The sequence below is a fragment of the Paramisgurnus dabryanus genome, chromosome 15 (genome assembly GCF_030506205.2).
Source record: "Paramisgurnus dabryanus chromosome 15, PD_genome_1.1, whole genome shotgun sequence".
Classification (NCBI taxonomy): Eukaryota; Metazoa; Chordata; class Actinopteri; order Cypriniformes; family Cobitidae; genus Paramisgurnus; species Paramisgurnus dabryanus.
Window position 1 is genome coordinate 10,227,788 of NC_133351.1, and position 21,399 is coordinate 10,249,186.

The 21,399-nt window shown below is 37.0% G+C and overlaps 1 protein-coding gene across 22 annotated transcripts in view; it reads right to left on the reverse strand.

Annotated features, from left to right (window-relative positions):
• Positions 1-21,399, reverse strand: part of map2 (microtubule-associated protein 2) — a 111,620-nt gene that overhangs the window by 46,937 nt on the left and 43,284 nt on the right. For all 22 annotated transcript variants that reach the window (XM_065252072.1, XM_065252066.1, XM_065252069.1 and 19 more), the window contains 2 exons: positions 17,204-17,305; positions 4,301-4,541 (listed from right to left, as the gene is read on the reverse strand). In XM_065252072.1, coding sequence (XP_065108144.1) covers positions 4,301-4,508 — 208 coding nt within the window. In that variant the 5' untranslated portion in view covers positions 4,509-4,541; positions 17,204-17,305. The remainder of the gene's footprint in view (positions 1-4,300; positions 4,542-17,203; positions 17,306-21,399) is intronic.

Here is a 21,399-nt window from a genome sequence, read left to right on the forward strand (position 1 = left end):
CTATTTCCAGCATAACACTGTACCGCATGCAACTCATGACGTGGTTTGGACTTTTCAATGAAATCCAGCGTTAAACAAACATACACGCAAAACTCTGCTGCTATCCTGTATAAACAAACTATATACATTGTTTCCATAAGGTTGGCTTTCTTTTCCTTACATCCAAAAACACACTTCTTATTTTGTGCCATTGTTTGAGTCTTGGTATAAAACAAAGCTGTCGCGTGAAGTGATGCCTGCAACTTAACATCCTTGGTTCCTCGCTCTCCCGCTGATTGACGTGTGGGCGTGGTTTTCCGAGGAAAGTGCCCATAAAAAAGTGATACTTAAATGTCAGCTGGACCTGTAATCGGAAAAACTTTTCGAAACTTGTACGAATCCTGACGAATTGCATTTGGCACAGAAATACTCTGTAACACGTCCAAATGCTTTTTTGACACTTTGCATTTTTTTAGCATAAGGAAACAACTCTTAAACTGTGTTAATAAGTAAGAATGCACTAAATACCTTTGAACCCCCCTTTAAAAAGATTTCAGTTGTTTTATCCTATGGGTACAGCTCCTAATGGAAACATAATCCGACTGTCTTCTTTAAAACTGGTCTATGCTCATGTCACAAAAACTACAAAAATATCACAACATAACTGCCTGCAATGATTTATTAAACACAAAACAAGTTATTCATATCACGACAGGTTTGTTAATGAGAAACGCACCAGTGATGCTAACCCTAATGCAACCAGCCCTGGTTGAATGATGGTTAGCGTTAGCATTAGGAATTCCTTATCCATCACTCAATGTCAAAGATTGGTGTGGTTTTCTGCCCGACTTGATGCTGTATTAAGTATTTATGGAGGAGATGGGGGACTGAGATTACTGGAATGCAGAGGGATTTAATCAGAACATAAAAAAGGCAAGGAAGGTTTAAAATGGCTCGAGTAAATCCCAGTCAAATACACAGAGGGGAATTCACTATAATTAATTGCACCCACTGGTAACTTTATTTTCCTCGTATGCTGCCTGTGTTGTTTCAGCATTCGAGTCACTAAAGTAATTACGCAAATCAGGTAACGGTGTAATCCTAGCCATAAAATCGATGCTGAAGATAATTTTCACAGCACAGTTCCTCATCTTGGAGATTTGTTGGGAGCGCTGCCATAGGTTGTATGTGGAGTACACAGCATACTATGGCCATTCTTTAAATTGAAAGGCTGCAGCCTCCGGAGGTCGCATTTGTAGACTGCATATAGGCTTGCCGCGATAGTCGGTGAAACAGTGTTTACCGGTGCTTCAGCCTCTCACCAGTTAGATCACTTGCCCACCGCGACACCATCTTTCACCATCGTTTTAATATTTTCGTGTAATTAAATCATTTAGTTTCGTTAAAGAGAGCAAACACACTAACAACTGAATGTGTCTGCTGCCTGAATTCAGCTGACTCACGTCACAGAGCAGCAGGTGTCAGATTTAATTTATTTCTGTCAGTGTGCGAAGCAAGCTGACCGACCAGACGAGGGCAGAAGCCGCTTGCTTACTCGTTTTTGTTATAATATACATATATGATGTTTAATATAAGCGAGATCGCTTTGTTGTTGTGTTTTTCATCAAGAAAAATAATAAACTCATCATTCATGCAGCGCTTTATGGAGAAGTAGCCAGTTGCTCTGCTTGGGACTGGCGGGTTCTGTCTGAATTACCTGCGCACATTGACTCAAGCACTTAATTAAACCAGCTGTTGTACTCGCATTGCACGCAGATTCATACGCGATTTCGTACGCAAGCACTGCATTTAAACAGTTGCGTAATTCAAAAGTGAAAGTAAAATGTGCACGTCTGCATGCGCATTTATAAGCCCCTCCCACCCGTGACGCTCCGATTAACCAGTGGGAAAATTCTGTCACCGCGGCAACCCTACTGCATACTTTATCAATTCAGTATATTAACATTATAAAGTTGACTATTATTCTTAGTTAATCATAAATTGTAATATACGTATGACTTGCAAATGTAATGCTAGTGTTGTAGTACCCAAGATCGGTCTTGGTCCACTTTTTAAAGGTCTTGGTCTCGTCTCGGAATTCAGATGAAGAGGACTCGGAATTTTATTTCCGGTCAAGACCACAACTGATGGCATATCATATTTTTTTTCATTAATTATTAAATAATTATTATAATTTTTACGGTGCCAATTTTTATTAATATTATTTTTTTGATCAACTTCTCTCATGGCATTAAATGCATATTCCACATTTTATCATAGTGTTTTAATGCAGTGACTTGCATTGGTCTTGGTCTTGACTTGGTCCCGGCCTATCTTGGTCTTCTCTCGGTCTCTGCCTGTCTTGGTCTTGATCATGACTTGGTCTCGGTTTAGGTGGTCTTGAAACCAACACTATGTAATGCTCAGTTAACTTAAATAAATCAGGATTGATGATACATATGCGACCATCACAGGCTGCAGCCTTCGGATTGAAAAACGGCCTATGATAATCTGGAATACTTTGTTGGGATTGTACAATGCAGATACTGCGTACAGAGTAACTGGACAGCAGGTGGTTTGCAAAAGAGACAGTGTGCAGAAAAGCGGTCCAATTTACTGAATTTACCCCGCAGTTTCCATCTATGTCAGCTACGGGAAGCCAGGTGAGCTGTCAAATGTGTGATTGATTATCTGCAGATGTCTACAAGCAGAGTGCATGTTAGGACAACCTATTATGTATTTCTCTCTCTCTTCATCTGTGTAGCCATCCCTTCTTCTAAATATTTAAATTTGAACAGTTCTGCTGATGTGTGCCATTCCTTCTTGCTTCCTTAATAACATAGATTAATTCAGTAAAGTCTATCTAAAAAAATGTGCTTTACTACTTTATGACTCATTAAAATCCCAATTGAGATATAAAAGATTTTGTCAATCTCATAAACATGCACTTAGATTCTGTAGTGAAATGTGGTGAAACAAGGTTTCAATAGGCACCAGTGGCGGCTCGTGACTGCTCATCCGAGGGGCGCTTATTCAAAATAAGTGTTCGGAGTGTCATGTGTGTTGCATCCGTTTTCAAAATATGTGTTTGTTGCATCATGAGAACCATGTGCATCATGTGTTTTGTCAAAATAAGTGCCAGTAAGGAAATCTAATGGGCATAACAGGAAAAAAAATTTTATTTTGGGGTAACATACTGTAATACATGAGTCTTGCAATTTTTGTAAATTTACCCTTTATATGTGCTGTAGTCAAGCTCAGGCATGTTCTTATCTATACCCATACAAATGTACAGCACCGCTGGTATTGTTTGCCTCTCTGTAATAGGCAGTTAAGGTCCATCATTAAAGTGGTAATTAACAGCACCTCTCCCTCCCTGTGAGCAGGGCACACGACAGCATCTCTCACTATCACAGGGTTGCCATGGCAGCTGCTGCCCTACAATTTCCTCTGCCAGACCTTAGTTCAGCATCCCTACAATCTTTCCTTTTACATTTTTTTTTTTTGCTGACACAAGAAAAGCACCACCTCATTTTCTTCCTAATAAACCCCTGAGGCATCATACATACCCAGACAGAGCAGATCTGGCTGAACTTTCACATGTCAGAGACTCTAGTATCGAAAATAAAATGATACCATTTCGGAGATAAGCTCGAAAGGTACGACACAGCTCTGTTTTAAAATCGTTACATGGTCTGTTATTAACCCTCGTCTATTATTGCAATGGAAAGAACCAGAGATAATTGTTCACTCTTGGTTAATTCATTCACATTAATAGCTGGCGTACAAAATGAAGCGCGGGGCGCTCCATTCCTGCTGGAGTTGGATAATATGCAATTTGCCTCCTATGAACTACTTGTTTTGTGAAGTAGTCTTTTAATCATTTACTTTGGGCTATGGTTAGCTGTCTATTAAATATTCACTGACAGCCCAAATTTGAGATATCTGGGCTATGCTTGGACGCTATGAAACATCTTTTAAATGCAAAATTGCTTGCTAAGCTATTTCAGCACACTCTTTGCTAAACCAGCACATAAAAACACAACTGTGCTGGTCGTATTATATACTGAATAAATCAGACCATCTCTTTATGTGTGTGTGGGCACCACTTATTTCTGGATAGACAATACTTCTTGACCTCTATCCTCACAGTAAAGTCAGCATATGAAACTCAAGTATTTGGAAATAAAAGTAAAGAAAGCCATTTGAGCAAAAGTAAAGAATTTCACTGCTATTCATTTAACAAAAGTGCCAGAGATTTCTGTGGATATAAACTTGCGAAAAATTATATCCATGTTTAACACCATTTGCTAGTTCTTACCCGCAGTCACAGCGTGTCCAGAGGTAAAGTCTCCGTTGAAGCCGTTCTCTTTGGTGTAGGTGGACGCAGAACCGGCCTGGGCACCACCTGGCTGGCAAGCCCTATAGGAGAAGCCATTCTCTCCATGTCCACCTGGGGAAGATGAGCCCTGGGCTCCCAAAGATGACCACTGGGGGGAGCTGTCCTCAGGTTGCCGACCGTCTGCCATCTGAACCAGAGAGGAGGGGGTCACTCCTTACTCCTAAAAAGTAAAAAAAAATCTGCTTGTTAATAAATTAAGTAAGAAGTAGCGTTTCCGGGTCCAAGCCTCATTTCAAGTGGTTCTTCACAGGTTCTTTATAGGTTAATGGTTACCCTATAAGTACGAGCTTTTAAAGTAATTTAGCACCAATTTTTTATAGTGTGGGATTTTAGTATGGAGATAGAGATTTGGATTTACTTCTTTTCATAGGTTTAAAGCACACACTGAGTGAAAATTTGTATTTCTTGTTGTTTGCTTAAGCATCTGCTAGAGCGCTTGGACACGGAAATGGTGCCGTGTCACCATCCAGCAATGTAACCATGAAACAGGACCAATACACAAATTAATACAGACTACTGGGGCAGTACCCTTTAAAAAAGGTCATATGTACCATTTATGTACAAATATGTATCTTTGAACTGCCAATATGTACCTTTGAAGTACTAATTTGCACTCTTTGGGTACAAAGATGTACCTTTTTGAAAGAGTACTGTGCCAGTGACAACTTTTGTACATTTATTTCTGAGAGTGTACTACTGCACTATATTATTTTTATTCCTATAATATATAGTATGTATATTTTTATGTATGCTTTTGTTGTATGCATATAAGACATGGGTGGCCTATAATCAGTCCCTCCAGAAAAGCACGATTATGCGATTGCATGATTCAAAGCATAATCAGCCAAAGTCCGCATATAAATGCGCAAAATATGCGGGGCTGGCATGATTTCATAATCCCTGCATTTTCGTAGCAAAAATCACATATAACTTAGCAGAAAGTTGAAAAATGTTACATTTACTTCACACAAGCGCAGCCATGGGAACATGATGAAGTGACGTGATTATGGGACGTGAACATCATTGAAAAGCTGCAAACAGTTTTTGCAAGTTCCCGCAATTTATGCAAGTTCACACAATTTCATCGCATAAAATTGAATAAATATCCCGCATATTTCATCGCATTTTTTAAGAAAACGTGCCGCAGGATCAAGTATTTTTGCCTGCAACAATCACAAAAAAAACAATAACGCGTTTTTCTTTAAGAAATGTATAAAATTTGCCATAATGTATCCTACAGTAATTGTAGTGAACTTTTAAACTGTAAAGCGTCGCCGTCCCGAATACAGGACACCTAAGTTTGCATCAATATTGTTGATGTAAATTTTAATCTATCACTACAAACTATATATCGATGAAAAGGTCTAAGCCTCCAGAATAGACATTTCAACAGTGTTTTATAAAATAAATTATGTAGGGAGAGTAATTGATTCATTTATGAAGAGAGTGTGCCTCAAAACATTTATATCCTGCTAAATGTCACTGTCCCATCAGCAGGACGCCTAAAATTACTTCAATGTTTGCATGTGAATTCTTATCTAATCATGACAAACTGTATATCGTTTGAAAGCTCCAAGAGTGTAGATTTAACTCAATAGGGTGGGGTGACGCCTAAGATTTAAACAAATACTGTAGCACACAGTACATTACAGTAGTGTTGCTTTATAAGACTGCAGTAACATTATTTCAATGTAACCTCGGATTACACAAAATGTCATTAGCTTTTGTCGGCTATGCAAGTTTCATGGGCAATAAAATATGTACAGTATGTCACAACAAGGGCATTTACCCTTCATAAATAATAAAGAAAGAAAAGAAGAGAGGCATCTTCAAAGCACCAGCAATTTAAGCTGGAGTTTTAAAGCTTGTAATTCTTAATTTGTAGTGTCTGCCCTCTCTCAGTTCTGCACTTCGGGCCACCAGAGACGCCTATGATATCTTATTTGCTCTGTGGTGTTGCTGAATGGCATCAGTGTTGCTAGTAAAGTCTCGCTGGTGTGCTCAGAACAGTGAGATGGTTGTTGATGGAGGCTATGATCAACCAGCACTCATTTTTTCCAACTGACAGCAAATCCTTAAGGAACACTGCCTGCTATTCCTTTAATCTCATTTCTTTCTATCCCTCAATCCCTTTCTGAGTGTTATTGGGGGTCAGAACACCTTTCTCAGAACACATATTTTGTGATATCTGTCATCAGTCATGACATTTCTTTGGGTATTGTAAAAGGCACTTAAGGACTCCTAGAAAACAAATATTTTGATGTATTAGTTGCAGGTAAGTAATGGTAGAATATGATGAAGACTATGACAAAGGTTGAAGAAGACTCCTTAATGCTTACAAACACAGCGCTGTGTCAACAACACAAATGTCACAGGTTTGATGTCATAGCACTAGCTTTGCAAAATCCAATTGAAAAATCACTGTTTGTGTTAAAAGTCCCTTTAGAACAGCTGAAAAACACATTGTAGCCTAAAGACTACATTTATTTATTAAGAACTGACACTTTATTTATTTGTCACACTTTTCCGATTTAGGACAAGCACTGCCCCTAGAATATCACAAAACAGGTCACTCAGTCTCTGCTATAAGCATTTTGGACACACTCAAGGTCACTTTTAAACCAGTTGCAGGCATCTAGTAAGCACATACACAAAGAAACAGATTTAATTTCATCAGCAGCCCCTAGTGGGCAGAGGTGGCAATAACACTCATTTAACTTGATGGAGGAGGTCTGGAAAAGCACTGCAATGACAGCGTGGAACACTGGGCATGGTACCAGATCTGAGCACAAGGTTACTGATGATCTTCATATACAGAACGTATGGTTGGTGCTGTGGCAGAGCCAAGTACAAAGCCAATCAGACAAATTATACCCACCAGTAATATATGAATTGTTCTTGTAGCTTAGTTGGTAGTGCTAGTGTTTCGATCTCAAGGAGATGGTTAGTTTTGGATAATAGTAATTTTGGATAAAAGCATCTTCCAAATGCATATGTAAATGTGCTAGAGATGAAACGGTATGAACATTTTACGTCGCCCTTATAGTGACCAAAATCACCACGATTATCAATATTATATGGTTTTGTAAACAATTTCTAGAAATGTAAAACAAATTTAAGATTTTACATGTAAGTGCACTTTTGTTCGCATAAACATCAAACAAATAACATTAATCATGGCACATTTGGTGTCATGAGATAAATGTTTATCTAATTCAGATAAAACACAAGTGAGTAAATCAGATTTTCATATAAACACAGGACAAGGGCAAGACACCTGTGCTCACAGCAATCGCAGAAGAAAATAAAAGGAGCTTTAAACTCATCAAATCACATAATTTAATGGAAAATAAATAGAAAAGATGGACCTGTCTTAAGAAATATTAAAGGGATACTTCACCGATTTAGCATTCAGCTTTGTATCTGTAGAAACCCGGCAGTATTACTGAATGACCATGTTTCCCTCCCTCATTTCCCCCTGAGAGGAGAGATATCTGCATTTTGGTTCTGCAAAAAAGTCCTCCGATGATGTAATATGACGATTTTTTAAAAGCAATCATGGAGCAGTGGGTGTTTACGTCCAGGTCTTCAATGCGGCCCGCCCCTTCAAACGAAGCATTTTTCCAGACAGCCACTAATCCATGTTACAAAATTATTGCTTTTGATGTTTTTGAATGTAAAAACCACACGAACATCATAAGTAGACATCAGACAATAGTATAAAACAATAACATCGACAAATTCACCGCCCCTTTAATGAGCGCGTTATAAATATGCGTCTATAAATGGGATGACAACGCGGGTTTGCTTATCACACACATGGATGCGCACAGCAGCACAAAAAAGCTTTTAAATATGAAAAGTAAAGGATTAAAATGTAAAAGATTATTACTGAGTCTCTTGGACATAAATGAGGACCGATTATGAGACGTTAGAAGGCGTAAAGAGCTGCTTCACCTGTAGCCTGGTAAGTAAATAAATTCTTTGCTTTAAACAAATGCATCTGTTTTTAAATGTTTCTTAAATGCTACCCCACAGATTTATTATATATGATGACTCTGTACCTGTGGATATGGTGAGATGAGAAACATTTTTTAAGTTATTTAAAAAACTCTTGTCGCTGTCCAGGTGCTGAAGGCTCTCAGCACGTTTGTAAATTCTTTATCTCTTGTTTGTTACAAATAAAGTATTTTTAGAGTACAAACCTTTTCTTACATATTTGTATATTATTTTTTGATGATATTGAAAGCCATACATTTACAGCAAATAAAAGCCTGCTATTTTTACTTTCATGACTAAAAGAAAACGGGTTTTAAAGGTTTTAATTCAAAACATAACAATTTCAATACAAGTAAAAAACAACACAATTATTTAACATTAATCTTAAACTGGGGGTCTTCTTCCTCAGCTTAGTTTTTCAGTTTACAAAGTCCGTCATCTAAATAGGGATTAGACCTAGTGCCAGCGCAACAGGCTTTTAAAGGGGATGAGAGATAAGACTCTCATTGGTTTATTGTTTGTTACGCCCAAAATACTCCCATTACTCATTAAAAGAATAGGTAAAACTTTTTTTGGCCGTGCGCTCTGCCCACAAACCGTCGTTAAATTAGCAAAAGTGGATTCGGACACGCCCATTTAGACAGTGCGCTTTAGACAATGCGCTTAGATTGTTAAAATAGGGCCCTCAGTCTTAAGAATAAGTATGACTGACTAACTAGCAATTAGTTAGGGCTAATCAGTCTTATTATTTAAATTTAAATTAGACCAATCTACCTTTCTATGTAAAATACTTATAAAACAATTTTGATCAGTCTTGAACAAAAAAAAATTGATGACAAACTTTTAAGACTAGTCTTAGAAGTTTATGCAACCAACCACATGACTATACAACTAAACATGGTAATTTAATTACACTTTTTTTGTATGGGGATGTAGTCAGAGTATAGAGACTTGGCTTAAAAAAGGTTTTACTAAAGTCAAAACTACTGTATGAACAAACCTAACACTTACATATTTAAATAACTCTAACATTTAAACAACATCTGATTTCACGATTTAGATCAAGCAAAAGTCATATGCTATTTGTTTATTCGCAGCTATTGCCGTCTATCTCAATAAATAAGATGGGATAAGAAAAAAATGCTTCACCAACATCTGTTTGGGACTTTCTGCCTACTCCAGTTTATTTTCTGCTATTGATGCTCTGCAGGAGACGGGCGGATGCTTGATGAAGTGGACACCCAAGAGAGAACATGGTGGTTTAAAAGGACCAAATCATCTCTCCATGCCCAACCTGAGGGCTGGAACAGAAAGTGTGCTCATCATCTTGCCTGTCTGAACTCAAATGTGTGGGAAATCAGCACCACATGAAGTCAACTTGTCTCCTGTGGAGATTCAGCCAATCACAGGTCTGTGGAGTTTAAACCGTCCTCATATGACCTGTAATCCAAGTATTACTACTAAAGTCACTGGAGTACGTTTGTCCACTTAATATAAGAAATTCCACATGTTTATTGTGGACAATAAAGTAAGGGGATTGTCTTATTAAAACGGGGTATGTTGTTGGTTAAGATAACGGCTTTTAAGAGACACACACAAAGATAGCACCTTTTTCTGCACAACCAAAAATGGGGCTTTTTCAACACGGTATATAATAAATTATCTATAGGGAAATTTGGATCTGGCAATAACAGAACTAAATAAATGATAACAGAACTAAATAAATTAATTCTGTTATCTGATCTTATTGGGAAATTTTTACAACCAGTTAGCTGTAAAAACTAGTTAAGGAAACACAAAAAGATAATAAATGTAATGCATTACAAACTGGATCATTTGTATCAACACCTAGCTGAAAACTAGGGTATATCTGGAATTACGCCAAAACCAAATCTGTTGCCGCTGCAGTACCTGCTGTGATTGGAGGACCAAGTGTGGTGGTAATGAACGCATTCCAATTGGCTAAAAGAAGAAGATGGCACACAGGCGAGACATTTGGAAGTGACAGTTCTGACCTTATTTTTTTTTCAGAACAGGAAGCAAAAACCCTCAGTCTCTCCTTGGGTAAACCAAAGCCAGTTGGCAGACATCAGCGGCCCTGGGCCTCACACGGCCCTGAGCAGACAGTGTGATATGTGCAGCCCATCCAAACCCTCCAACCTTTAAGGGTATCTAAGAAGCTGTGAAGTTAGTGCCCAAAACGGTTTTTAGGGATTTTGTTTCCACTGTCTGTCTGAACTCCCCGCTGGGTATGGCTTTAAGTTCCCCGCAATAGAAGATGAACATTTGCTTTGACATTCAAAGACTTTTTATTTTCAAGTTCTAAATAACTTATGATAGATCATAAATTTGAATAGGCTGACTAGAGCATCGTGGATTAATTCTTTGATCGTGGTGCATACAGACAGTAAACAGTATTTGAATGCATGAATAAAGCAATTGTGCTTGGATGAAAATTATATCTGAACCCCTACAAGAGCATAAATCCTTACTTTAACCTTTGTTGAAACTCTTTTGTACATCATTTCAAAGCATTTTTAATCTTCCAGTTTCTAATTCATGACTTTCAAAAACAGGTTGCAGACGATTGGAAGTATAATCCATATGGAAATGCATTAAAATCCCAAAACTATCGCAAAAAAAACATTCCACAGATGACAAGATGCAAATGAGTCATTTACATGAATAATTTGGGATAAAAAAACGTACGGTTTCTAAGCATATGACATTGGACATCCAATGCAAAATGGAGTCATGTGCATCAACTCGATCCAATGTATGCTAGACATTTAAAGCAAAATACACAATATGCTGGCGGGTAAAACCAGGTAAATACTACTAGTTAAACTACCATCTTAACCAGTACCACAATCTCTCTTTTCTCTCTCTGTCCCTCTCTCTCTCTCTCTCTGTCGATACCTGGTTCACTCCTCTGCAGCTGCATTGCAGAGCTCTTGACTCACGCACGCAAAAAGCTCACACATAAAGCTTAGCTTGTGTGGTGCCAAAAAACAGACCGAACAGCAACTGGACTGTGTCTGTTTGGTGTGGACTGAGTTTCCGTACAGTTTTTAACATCAGATGTTTCATAGGACAGATGTGTATAAATACCAGATGTTTGGAGTTTATGGGATTTTTTAATTTCCCAGAGGGAGAAGTTAGTATAAACCTTTGTGTTTTATTTGGATAAATGTCACAGGAAGAGAAGTGAAGAGTGATGCATGTTTTATTAAAATGAAGGTGAAGTACCATTTCCTGTTGAATAATTCACAAAGCTTCACAGTATCTGTGAGAAACTCAATAGATCACAACATGACATTCCTCATGTTCCTACATTATGTGAAGAGGCTTGGCCACAACATCATGTTTTTCAAAGCCACCCATACGGCAAAAAAATAATCTCTGGCCAAAAATATATTATAAAGGTCCCGTTCTTTCTGTGTTTTTGAAGCTTTTGTTTACAGTGCGCAATATAACATGTGTTCATGTTTTACGTGTAACAAAAAAAATTCATTATTTTTTCAATGCGTTAGCTTAGCTGGCGACTGACATATTCCTGTGGGCGGAGTTTAGTTAAAAAAGTGTTCTACTGACGTCATTAAAGCATGAAGGGCTGTAGTCAAATCCGGCCGTTCGCTCTAGGCTTTGAAAAGAGATTCTGTTAAAGAAAATATATCGCCTGGCAGTGAACTTTGAGCTTTATCATTTTACAGATATTATTTATACTATTATAGCAACATTGCACACTAACTATGGTTTAAAAAATGGGATCAGAAAGAATGTGACCTTTAAATCTAAATAAATTTTGTAATGTTCAATTGAATATATTTTTGAATTTGGAAATATATTTCGTTTTAACCTTCATATATCAACATTTCAAAATGTATTTCAAGGGCAAAAAATACAAATCTTATTTTACATCCCATATGGTAAAAATGTATTCTTTAGTAAAAAAATATTTTAAATATATGCTAAATACAAGTTAATTAAGTATATTTTTGAAGTTGAAAATATATTTATTTTGAACCTTTTTAAAACTGATATGCTTACAGGTTGTAACATAATCAAAGTTTTTCTTCCAATGCTACATGAATATATTTTATTAGATTGAAATATATGGAGGGCTATTTTTAATGCTTTAAAATTTATTTATTTTTCAAATATATTTCAAAATATAAAAAGGTCAAAAATATATTGGTGAAATTGGTCCTATTTTTGTATATTTTGAAACATATTTTACAGTATATTCCTATTTTTTGTCCCAAAAGAAAAAAAATATTAACCAGGGGCAAAAACGTTATTTAGTTATGGTTTTGGTAACATTTTACAATAAGGTTGTTAACGTGTTTTTACATAGATGCATTATAACAAACTAACAATTAGCAATTTATTATATTTTTGTTAATGTTAGTTAGTTAATGCTTATGCAATTGGTCATGTTAGTTCATTGTGCATTAAATATATAGTTTGATTTTATAAATGTATTAGTGAATGCTGAAATTAACAAGAACTAAGATTAATACTGTAGAAGTATTGTTCATTAATTGTTCATGTTAGCTTATGCATTAACTAATGTTAACAAATACAACTTTATTGTAAAATGTTACACTTGTTTTAAGCTGCTATTGTAAGTAATACAGCCTTAGGCAATGCAATTATTTATTTAGTAGCAGTTTTCTGGACAGGGTTTATCATAGTCCCATACTAAAATGCATGTTTGAGCTGCCTTCATTAGTCTCAAGATGCACACCAGAATTGTTTTAGGTAAGGTATGTTTGTAAAAAACACTTAAATGTCCTAATATAAATAAGGCCTAGTGCTCGATTAATAAACCCTGTCCGGGAAACTGCCCCAAAATGTTAATTTAATAAAGGCTAGCAAGAATAGGAAATAATAATTACTTTACTTTAAAGACAAACATTACTGTCAGGAAAAATTGTCAAAAAATGTTCCTGAGCTGTCATTGGGGTGGTATCCTTTCGAAAAGTACCTTTGCACCTACAGTAAAGAGTTCATATTATTGCCGGAGAGGTAAATACTGGTACCAAATAGTGCATATTGATACCTCCAAGGTATATATTGCCACCAAATGTATACATAGCTGTACCTAAATGGTACATATTAGGACCTTTATAAAGGCTACAGCTTTGGAGCATTTTTGACAATTTTTTTTCTGACAGTGAGTGTACCATTAGGGTCGGTCAACCCAAATGATGCAATTCCATTTACAATCCTTAATTGAGCTTTTCGTCCCAGGGTAGGCATCACTCACATACAGTAGTTCAACTGTACAGTAGACACCCCAGCTCATCATAGGAGAGTAACAAGTGTTTATCGGCGTCTCATTAGTTTGTTTTTCTTCTGGCTTCCTGCTATATTTGAAAGTCATTATTTTTTGCTGTGGGAACTTGCAAAGGAAAGTTTCAACATTTGCACCTACTGTATCGTGGGACTATCGAATCTACTATACAAATAATATTGCAAGAGCTTCCTTCACATGTAATTAAAGCCTTTAGGCTGAATTACGCATCTGCTTCAGCTGTTAAAGACAGCAAAAACAAGCTTGCATAAGTGTGGTCGTGACATTGTACACTGATCTGCACTGCCTACAGGCCTGATATATCAAAGCTATTAAAGTGGCAAGGCTTATACGCAAGCAAAGGTTATTGAGTTATGTGCTGTATGGTTGCCATATTATTTGCTCATCTGCATACACACACACAACGTTGCTGAAATATAGGATATACATTGAAATAATGTGTGACTCATGAGTCATGACTGACTCATAACTTCAGTCAGCAGAACCGGTGTCTTAATTGAAAATATTTGGCACCTAATAATCTTCTTTGTACTGGTGAAGATTAGCAACATCCATTTTGCACGCATATCTTTACAAGTACATAAACACTAAAGCATGTATGAAATCAACAGCTGCACGCTTTCATTGAAGGAGTCAAAACAGAGACATGAATCTCATCTCTTTCACGCCTTTCTGTGTGGGCGCTCGTGGGAAGATCGACCCACCAACCTGCGTCCTACCCATCAACGTTAACATGTAAACATTCATTAGACCAAACGGAGGAGACATCATAGCTCTCACAACCCAACGTGCATCGAAAGCAAGAGTGAGATAATAAAAAGCTTGTCTGCTGAAGCTATGGATAAAAACACAAAGACAGCGAGAAAGGCCGAGGGTTTGCTTATTAGCTGGCTTTTGTTATGGTATTTCGAGGGCGTGCATCACGCTCATTCGCAGCTTGAAGAGCTCTCCTCCACCCTCTCAGCCCACTCACAGCTCCTGCTTTTCCAGCGACACGGCTAAAAGCATTCTCTCATAGGATTACAATTGTTTTAGATTCCCAAATGCACAAACGGAGATTCAAAAACATATAGTTTATTCACAAATACATAAAGGATCCACAGATGAACTATTTGTGACCCTGGGCCACAAAACCAGTCATAAGAGTCCATTTTTTAAAAATGGGATTTATACATCACCTGAAAGCTGTAGAAATAAAGGTTTGTTCGGATAGGACAATATTTGTCCGATATAAAATAATTTTAAAAATCTGGAATCTGAGAGTGCAAAGAAATCTAAATATTGAGAAAATCCATATAATGAAGTCCTTAGCCACACATTACTAATGATAAATACATTTCTAGATATTTACTGTAGGAAAATTACAAAATATCTTCATGGAACCCGATCTTTACTTAAAATCCTAATGATTTTTGGCATAATTTTTTTTTATAATTTTGAGCCATTCAGTACAATGACCCATATTGTTGGTTATTGCTACAAACACACCCATGCTACTTATGACTGGTTTTGTGGTACAGGGTTACATATGTATGGTGTTTTATTAAAATTGAGTAATTCACACAAAAATAAAATAAAATATGTAATCAATTTTGAATAGTTACTCATATGTTTAACTCTTTCCCCGCCAGCATAAAAAAAATTCGCCAACGCCAGCCGTTTTATCCTACCTTCATTTGTTCTCTTTATATCACCTCTCAAGTATGGGTTTCTTCAGAAAGACCACATTTTGAGCAAAAACCAAGATTTTTTTGTGAAGGACTTTTGATAGAGATCAGATTCAAAGTGATGATCAAAACATACTGTTCTTACTGTTTGCCCTAAAGCCTGGGATACACTGCACAATTTTTGGCTATCCCAGGCGGCAGTTTTTCCGGTCTTGCGTCCATAGATAGCCTACGATAGTTTTCGGACCGTGTCAGAAATTCAGCATGATCAACGCACAATGTGTTTGCTGCTACGACTTGCGTACTGGTATTTGTTTACCACTAGCGCATGCTGGTGACGTTGCGCTAACATGTGACGCAGCCGTCGAAGCCTTCGTGTCAACAGTCAACATGCTTGTCACATCCAAGTTTAAATGAACCATGTCGCACATGGTGCTATCTATGTTTAATCTTATAAGAGTGCAAAAATCCTGCAGTGTATTCCAGGCTTAAGGGGTTGTTTCTGGTAAGTTGGGTAAGAGCACAACCTGTTGGATAATAGCAGAAATACAGATTGCAGGAAAAACTCGTCATTAGCCCTATTCGGACAGGATTAGTTTCACAGGGGGACCTCTGAGAAAATCGTGCTTCTCAGAGGTCCTCTGTGTTTTTAATCCCATCCGAATCGGCCATGTCTGTGTTTTTCTCTGACGACCTCTGTAAGAATTCCAGAGCAATTTACCTACTGTTTTTCGCCGAACTCAGAGGTCCTCTGAGAAATTTAATCCCGTCCGGATGCAAATGTTTGCCCACAATATCTTTATAAACGCGGTGTTTTGGACAACGTGATCTGCCGTAAGGTCTTACTAATGCGCTTATATTGTATTTCCTGAGTCCCATTCATTCAGATATGGATGTTTTTTCGCATTCTGCAAAATAAAATAATTAAATCAAGAAGAGCTGAATATCAAACACTGTTAAGACTGGCCACTGTAATATCATTAACGTTATAAGAAACTCTGTTCAATGTTGTTCAACTCCGTAATGGTAATGTTAATTAATAAAGATAATAAATTGTTATTAATCATTATTTCTTCATTTCTTTGGGTTTATTATAAGCAGACAGTTATATAAAACACGTATAGGCTAACGTTTCTTTAGTAGGATTTTTATATTTTATTTTGATTTGTTAAAATTAAATGATTAAATTACATGTTCTGTCATAATTTTACATTTAAAGCAAAATATTAAACATTACAAACACGCGTATCCAGAGCACGGGCTCTTCTGGAACGCCCAAATGCATGAAACAGACACTCCCATCTCTGGAATAGCCTGCATCATTTTAATCCCATTCGAATCGGTACATAAAATCACAGACGTCCTGGGGGACACGTTGAAACTCATACGTTGTTTGGAAAACTAATCCCGTCTGAATAGTGCTATTGGCAGGGAAACGTTTTCTCGTAATTGACGAGTTAATTTTTCAATGGCGGGGAAAGAGTTAATAACTATGTTAGGTATTCATGTGTGTGTTGCTGTATGCATTTGCAGAATTAAAAACATTTCTAGATGTAAGATGTGCAAAAAAATCCATAAATTGCTGGACTCCAAACACTGGGATCAGAAGAACGTCATATGGCATGTTTCAATTGGCAATAGGCGTGTTTGATTTCATGCAGCACTGCACAGATCGATTGGTAAATAACACTAAGGTACCATAAGAGCGATTCGAGAGCAAACTGCTGTACTTTGATATGTATGCAACTATGCATACAGGCGAACACAACAAATTTAAATGTGAAAGACAAAAGTATTTGGTCATTTTGCGTATATGCTGGAGGGATTGGCTGTTACCTGTGTAGGCAGTGTTTGACTCCAGTGATGATTGGTGTTGTGTTTAGGAGGAGGGTTCAGAGCCCAGACGAGTCTCTCAGACGAAATCAGTGCAACAAACACCTGCAAACACAGAGGCGAAAACATTAGCGTACCTATTAAATAATTACATTAAGCAATGACAAAAATAGTATTCATAAATAAGCATTTTTATATTAAAATATTTAAGTGGTTATTTAAGTATTTTACTTCGCACATTAAACATTGTGAACCTTTTAAAACAGGATAATGTAAATATCAAACAGTCACTTTATGAATGTGTTAGAAAAACAAACGGAAATATGTGTTACTAAAGCACAGAATGAGTTCATTTGTTCGGTAATGAGATCATGACCAAGATAATCAGCGTATGACACACACACACACACATAACAGATAGACAGGTCTTCATTAGCACACACATTGCACCGATCACACACTGTGTACACAATATGAATATGAATTCTCTCTTTCTTTGGCTCCATTTTAACACTTTATGGGCTGTATACTGTAGTTGCCAGGTATATATGTCAAAAAAAAGCCTAACCAATCAAAAATAAACAGCCAAAACTTTCCGCTGCATCCAAAATCACCTTCCTCCATACTATATAGTAGGCAAAAATAAGTATGCGGGACGAGTAGTATGTTCAAATAAATAGTAGGCAGATGACCTACCCAGGTGACCTACTACTTCCACTTGAAGTGTGCATTCAGTGGACACTTAACAATCCCATGAGCCTCTCGAAGAAGAGTCATCATCATCATCATATTTAAAAATGGCAAAAAGCAATGAGGTGCGTCTGAGTACTTGAGAAAAAATGTTGATCCTTCTGGTAAAATTGCACATCATCCAAGTAAATTAGTAATATATTAAAGGTTTAAACAATGTAAACCATTGGGACAACTTTGTAAATTGGCTGTAAAAGATATTTAATCATTAGCATTTCATTATACCTTATACCACACTTTATATAGGCACCATTATATGCAGTAGACAGGCAGCTCAGTAGGTTTAAAAACAGAGTCTTTATCTCTTTCACACACTCTACAGATATAAAGACGACCTGACATACTGTAGGTATTCACTGCAACATGGACACAATCTGTAATGTCTTTGGATCAAGGCAACGGAGAGCATAACCACAGTCCTGGACTAAATAAAGAGCTTATCAGCCTATGACAGCGACTCTGCCTCACCTGTCACCTCGCTCATCTCCATTCACACTCTTAAATGTCTTTATTATGGAGCATAATGCCCTGATGACTGTAGCTTTGGTTCCAGATAAACCTGAACCATTTAGTATTCCCACTGGATTTTAGGAGTGTGTGTTAGAGACAGAAAGGTGTTTGGCAGAAGACAATCCAGAAAATACTAAAGGAAAAGACTCACTGCTGGTGCACAATACATTACATTTAAATTGATGCATTTGGCAGATGGTTTTATCCAGAGTGACTTAAGCTAAATATTTTAACATTAGGCTACATGTGCAAACACAATGCTCTTATATCTATCCGTAGTGATGGTATCTGTCTTTATGTCTATTTGTGCTATCTACAATATCTGTGCTGTCACTTATCTCTGTTATCTATCTATTTATGCTTTCCATCTAACCTATCCTATACATTTATCCATCCATCTATCTATGCTGCTGTCTGTCTGTCCATCTATTTATTTATCTATCCATCCATCCAAGCTATTCGTCTGTCCATCTATTCATTTATCCATCCAAATATGGATGGATTTCCATCTATGCTGTCCAGGGGCGGAGTGGAACCAAAAAATCTACCGGGAAATTTTGTAGACCACCAGCCCTCGGTGGTCAAAAAAAAAAAATACAAAAAATTACCTTAACCATGGTATTTGTAGTAAAACTAGGGTAAAAGAAATCGTAATCAATCTGCCAAAAAACAAACCAACATTTTCACAATAACAAAATCATGGCACATTTTCCTAAGGGAGTAACTATACAAAATGATACCTGTTTGAAAGACGGGGATGCGCACCTGTCAATCAGCTATTATATAACAGAGCGAGGCCAGAGACTAACAGGCTCTTAAACTGGAAATAATAATATATGGAATAATATGTGCATCTTTAAACATAATAATGTTTTTCCACTTTTATTACTTATTTAGACTTTTTAGTGCGGTTAACGGCGTGTTTGGCGCATTAACCTCAAAGTTTAATTCAGTAATATTGCTGTTTTTCCCGGTAATAATAATACAATTTACATGTCAATCCTGCTTCCTTGTCTGTTCCTTTTACAAAAATAATTTTTGTGAAAGTTTTGAGAAATAATAATGTTGTGAGGATATTTATTGCCATATAAGACGTTTATTGCCGTTGAATACTCTCGTCAGGAAACAGTGTTGGGGGTAACACATTACAAGTAACGCGCATTACGTAATAATATTACTTTTCTGAAGTAACGAGTAACGCATAACTTTATAAATGTACACATTAATATTTGAGTTACTTTTTTAAAAAAGTAATGCGAGTTACTTTTCAGTTTAATTAATTCAATTTAAAAATAAAATAATGTACTGAATTAAACTGAACATATTATGTAGAATTACGCACTTTGTGCGCCTTAGCGGGAATAGTTTGAGTCAGAAACGAAGATGGCAGACCAGAGCTTGACACCTGCAAAGGCCTGAAAGAGATCAAGCCTCAGCCAAGTAAGAAAAAGTAACCCAAAAGTAACTTAAAAGTAACGTAAGCAGTACTTTCCATGAAAAGTAACTAAGTAACGCAATTAGTTACTTTTTTGGGGAGTAACTTAATATTGTAATGCATTACTTTTAAGTAACTTTCCCCATCACTGGTAGGAAATATATAATGTGGTATACTGCAAAGTTACCCTGCTGATTTGATTTAATCCATTTTGCTGATTTGATCCATTCATGTCCTGACCACCAGGCTAGAGATTTTAAACATCCTTAATCCACACTTACTAGTCTATCAAATAATATCTAAAGAATGTTTTCTGAAAAAAAGGATGCTTTAGTATATTGTTTCGGGTCGCACATCAGGCCACTAGATGGTGTTCCTATATAACTCGCAATGTTTAACTATTACCAGACTGAACCTCGAGGCCTCAACACCCTACCGGCCCACCGGGAAAAGTCAAGACTCACCCGATTGCCACTCCACCACTGATGCTGTCTGTCTGTCTGTATGTCTATTTGTGCTGTCTATACTAACTATCTGTGCTATCCATCTATGCTATCCATCCATCCAACCTGTGTGTCTGCCTGTCCATCCATCTATTCATTTATACATACATCCATGCTGCATTTCTGTCAGTCTGTCTATTCATCCATCCATCCATCCATCATCCATCTGTCTGACTGTTTATAGTGATGGTATCTGTCTGTATGTCTGTTTGTGCTATCTGTGCCATCTATCTGCGCAGTCATCTATCTCTGCTACCATCTCTGCTATCCATCCAAGCTGCCTGTCCATCTATTCATCTATCTATCTATCTATCCATTCATCCATCAATGCTGTATGTCTCTGTCTGTCTGTCTATTCCATTCCTGTCTTCCTTTTTTATTGCCCTCTTACCTTCTTTCCATTCATTGTTTTGAAGGGCCACATATGAGCAGTATCTTTAACACTTTGTTTTCCGCTGCAGGGGATATGAGGTGGAAAACACCACATTTTTTTCTCTGCCAACAGATAGCATGACTCACAATGCATGAACATGAGGGCACTCTGCGGCATGTTCATACTGAGAACTCAAACATTACAGAGCAATACACCCTCACAGGCACACAGAGCCCTGCGCGGGTCCCGGTACCAGAACTAACATACTGCTGCAGCAGATGGGATTCGATACACTCCTAACACACAAACACATAGACTCAAAACACACTAACACATTACCAACATTAATTTAAGTGTAACCAGAAGCCAGTGGTGTTTTTATATGATGTAACAGCAGTAAAGTGGGAGAAACTGAGTATATAATACATTTCAGAGACTAAAGCTTGTAGTTATGAATACTATAAAGATAAGAATAGTTTTTCTCCAGTAAAAAACCTACTGTTTAATGCAACTGAGCCATAAACACAGCTTGTGTGTGTATTTGAATCACTCCATCACTTACATCAGCAGGTGTACCTTTTTTTCAATTTACATACACTTTGTCTTATAATGCAGTCCCAAATTATGT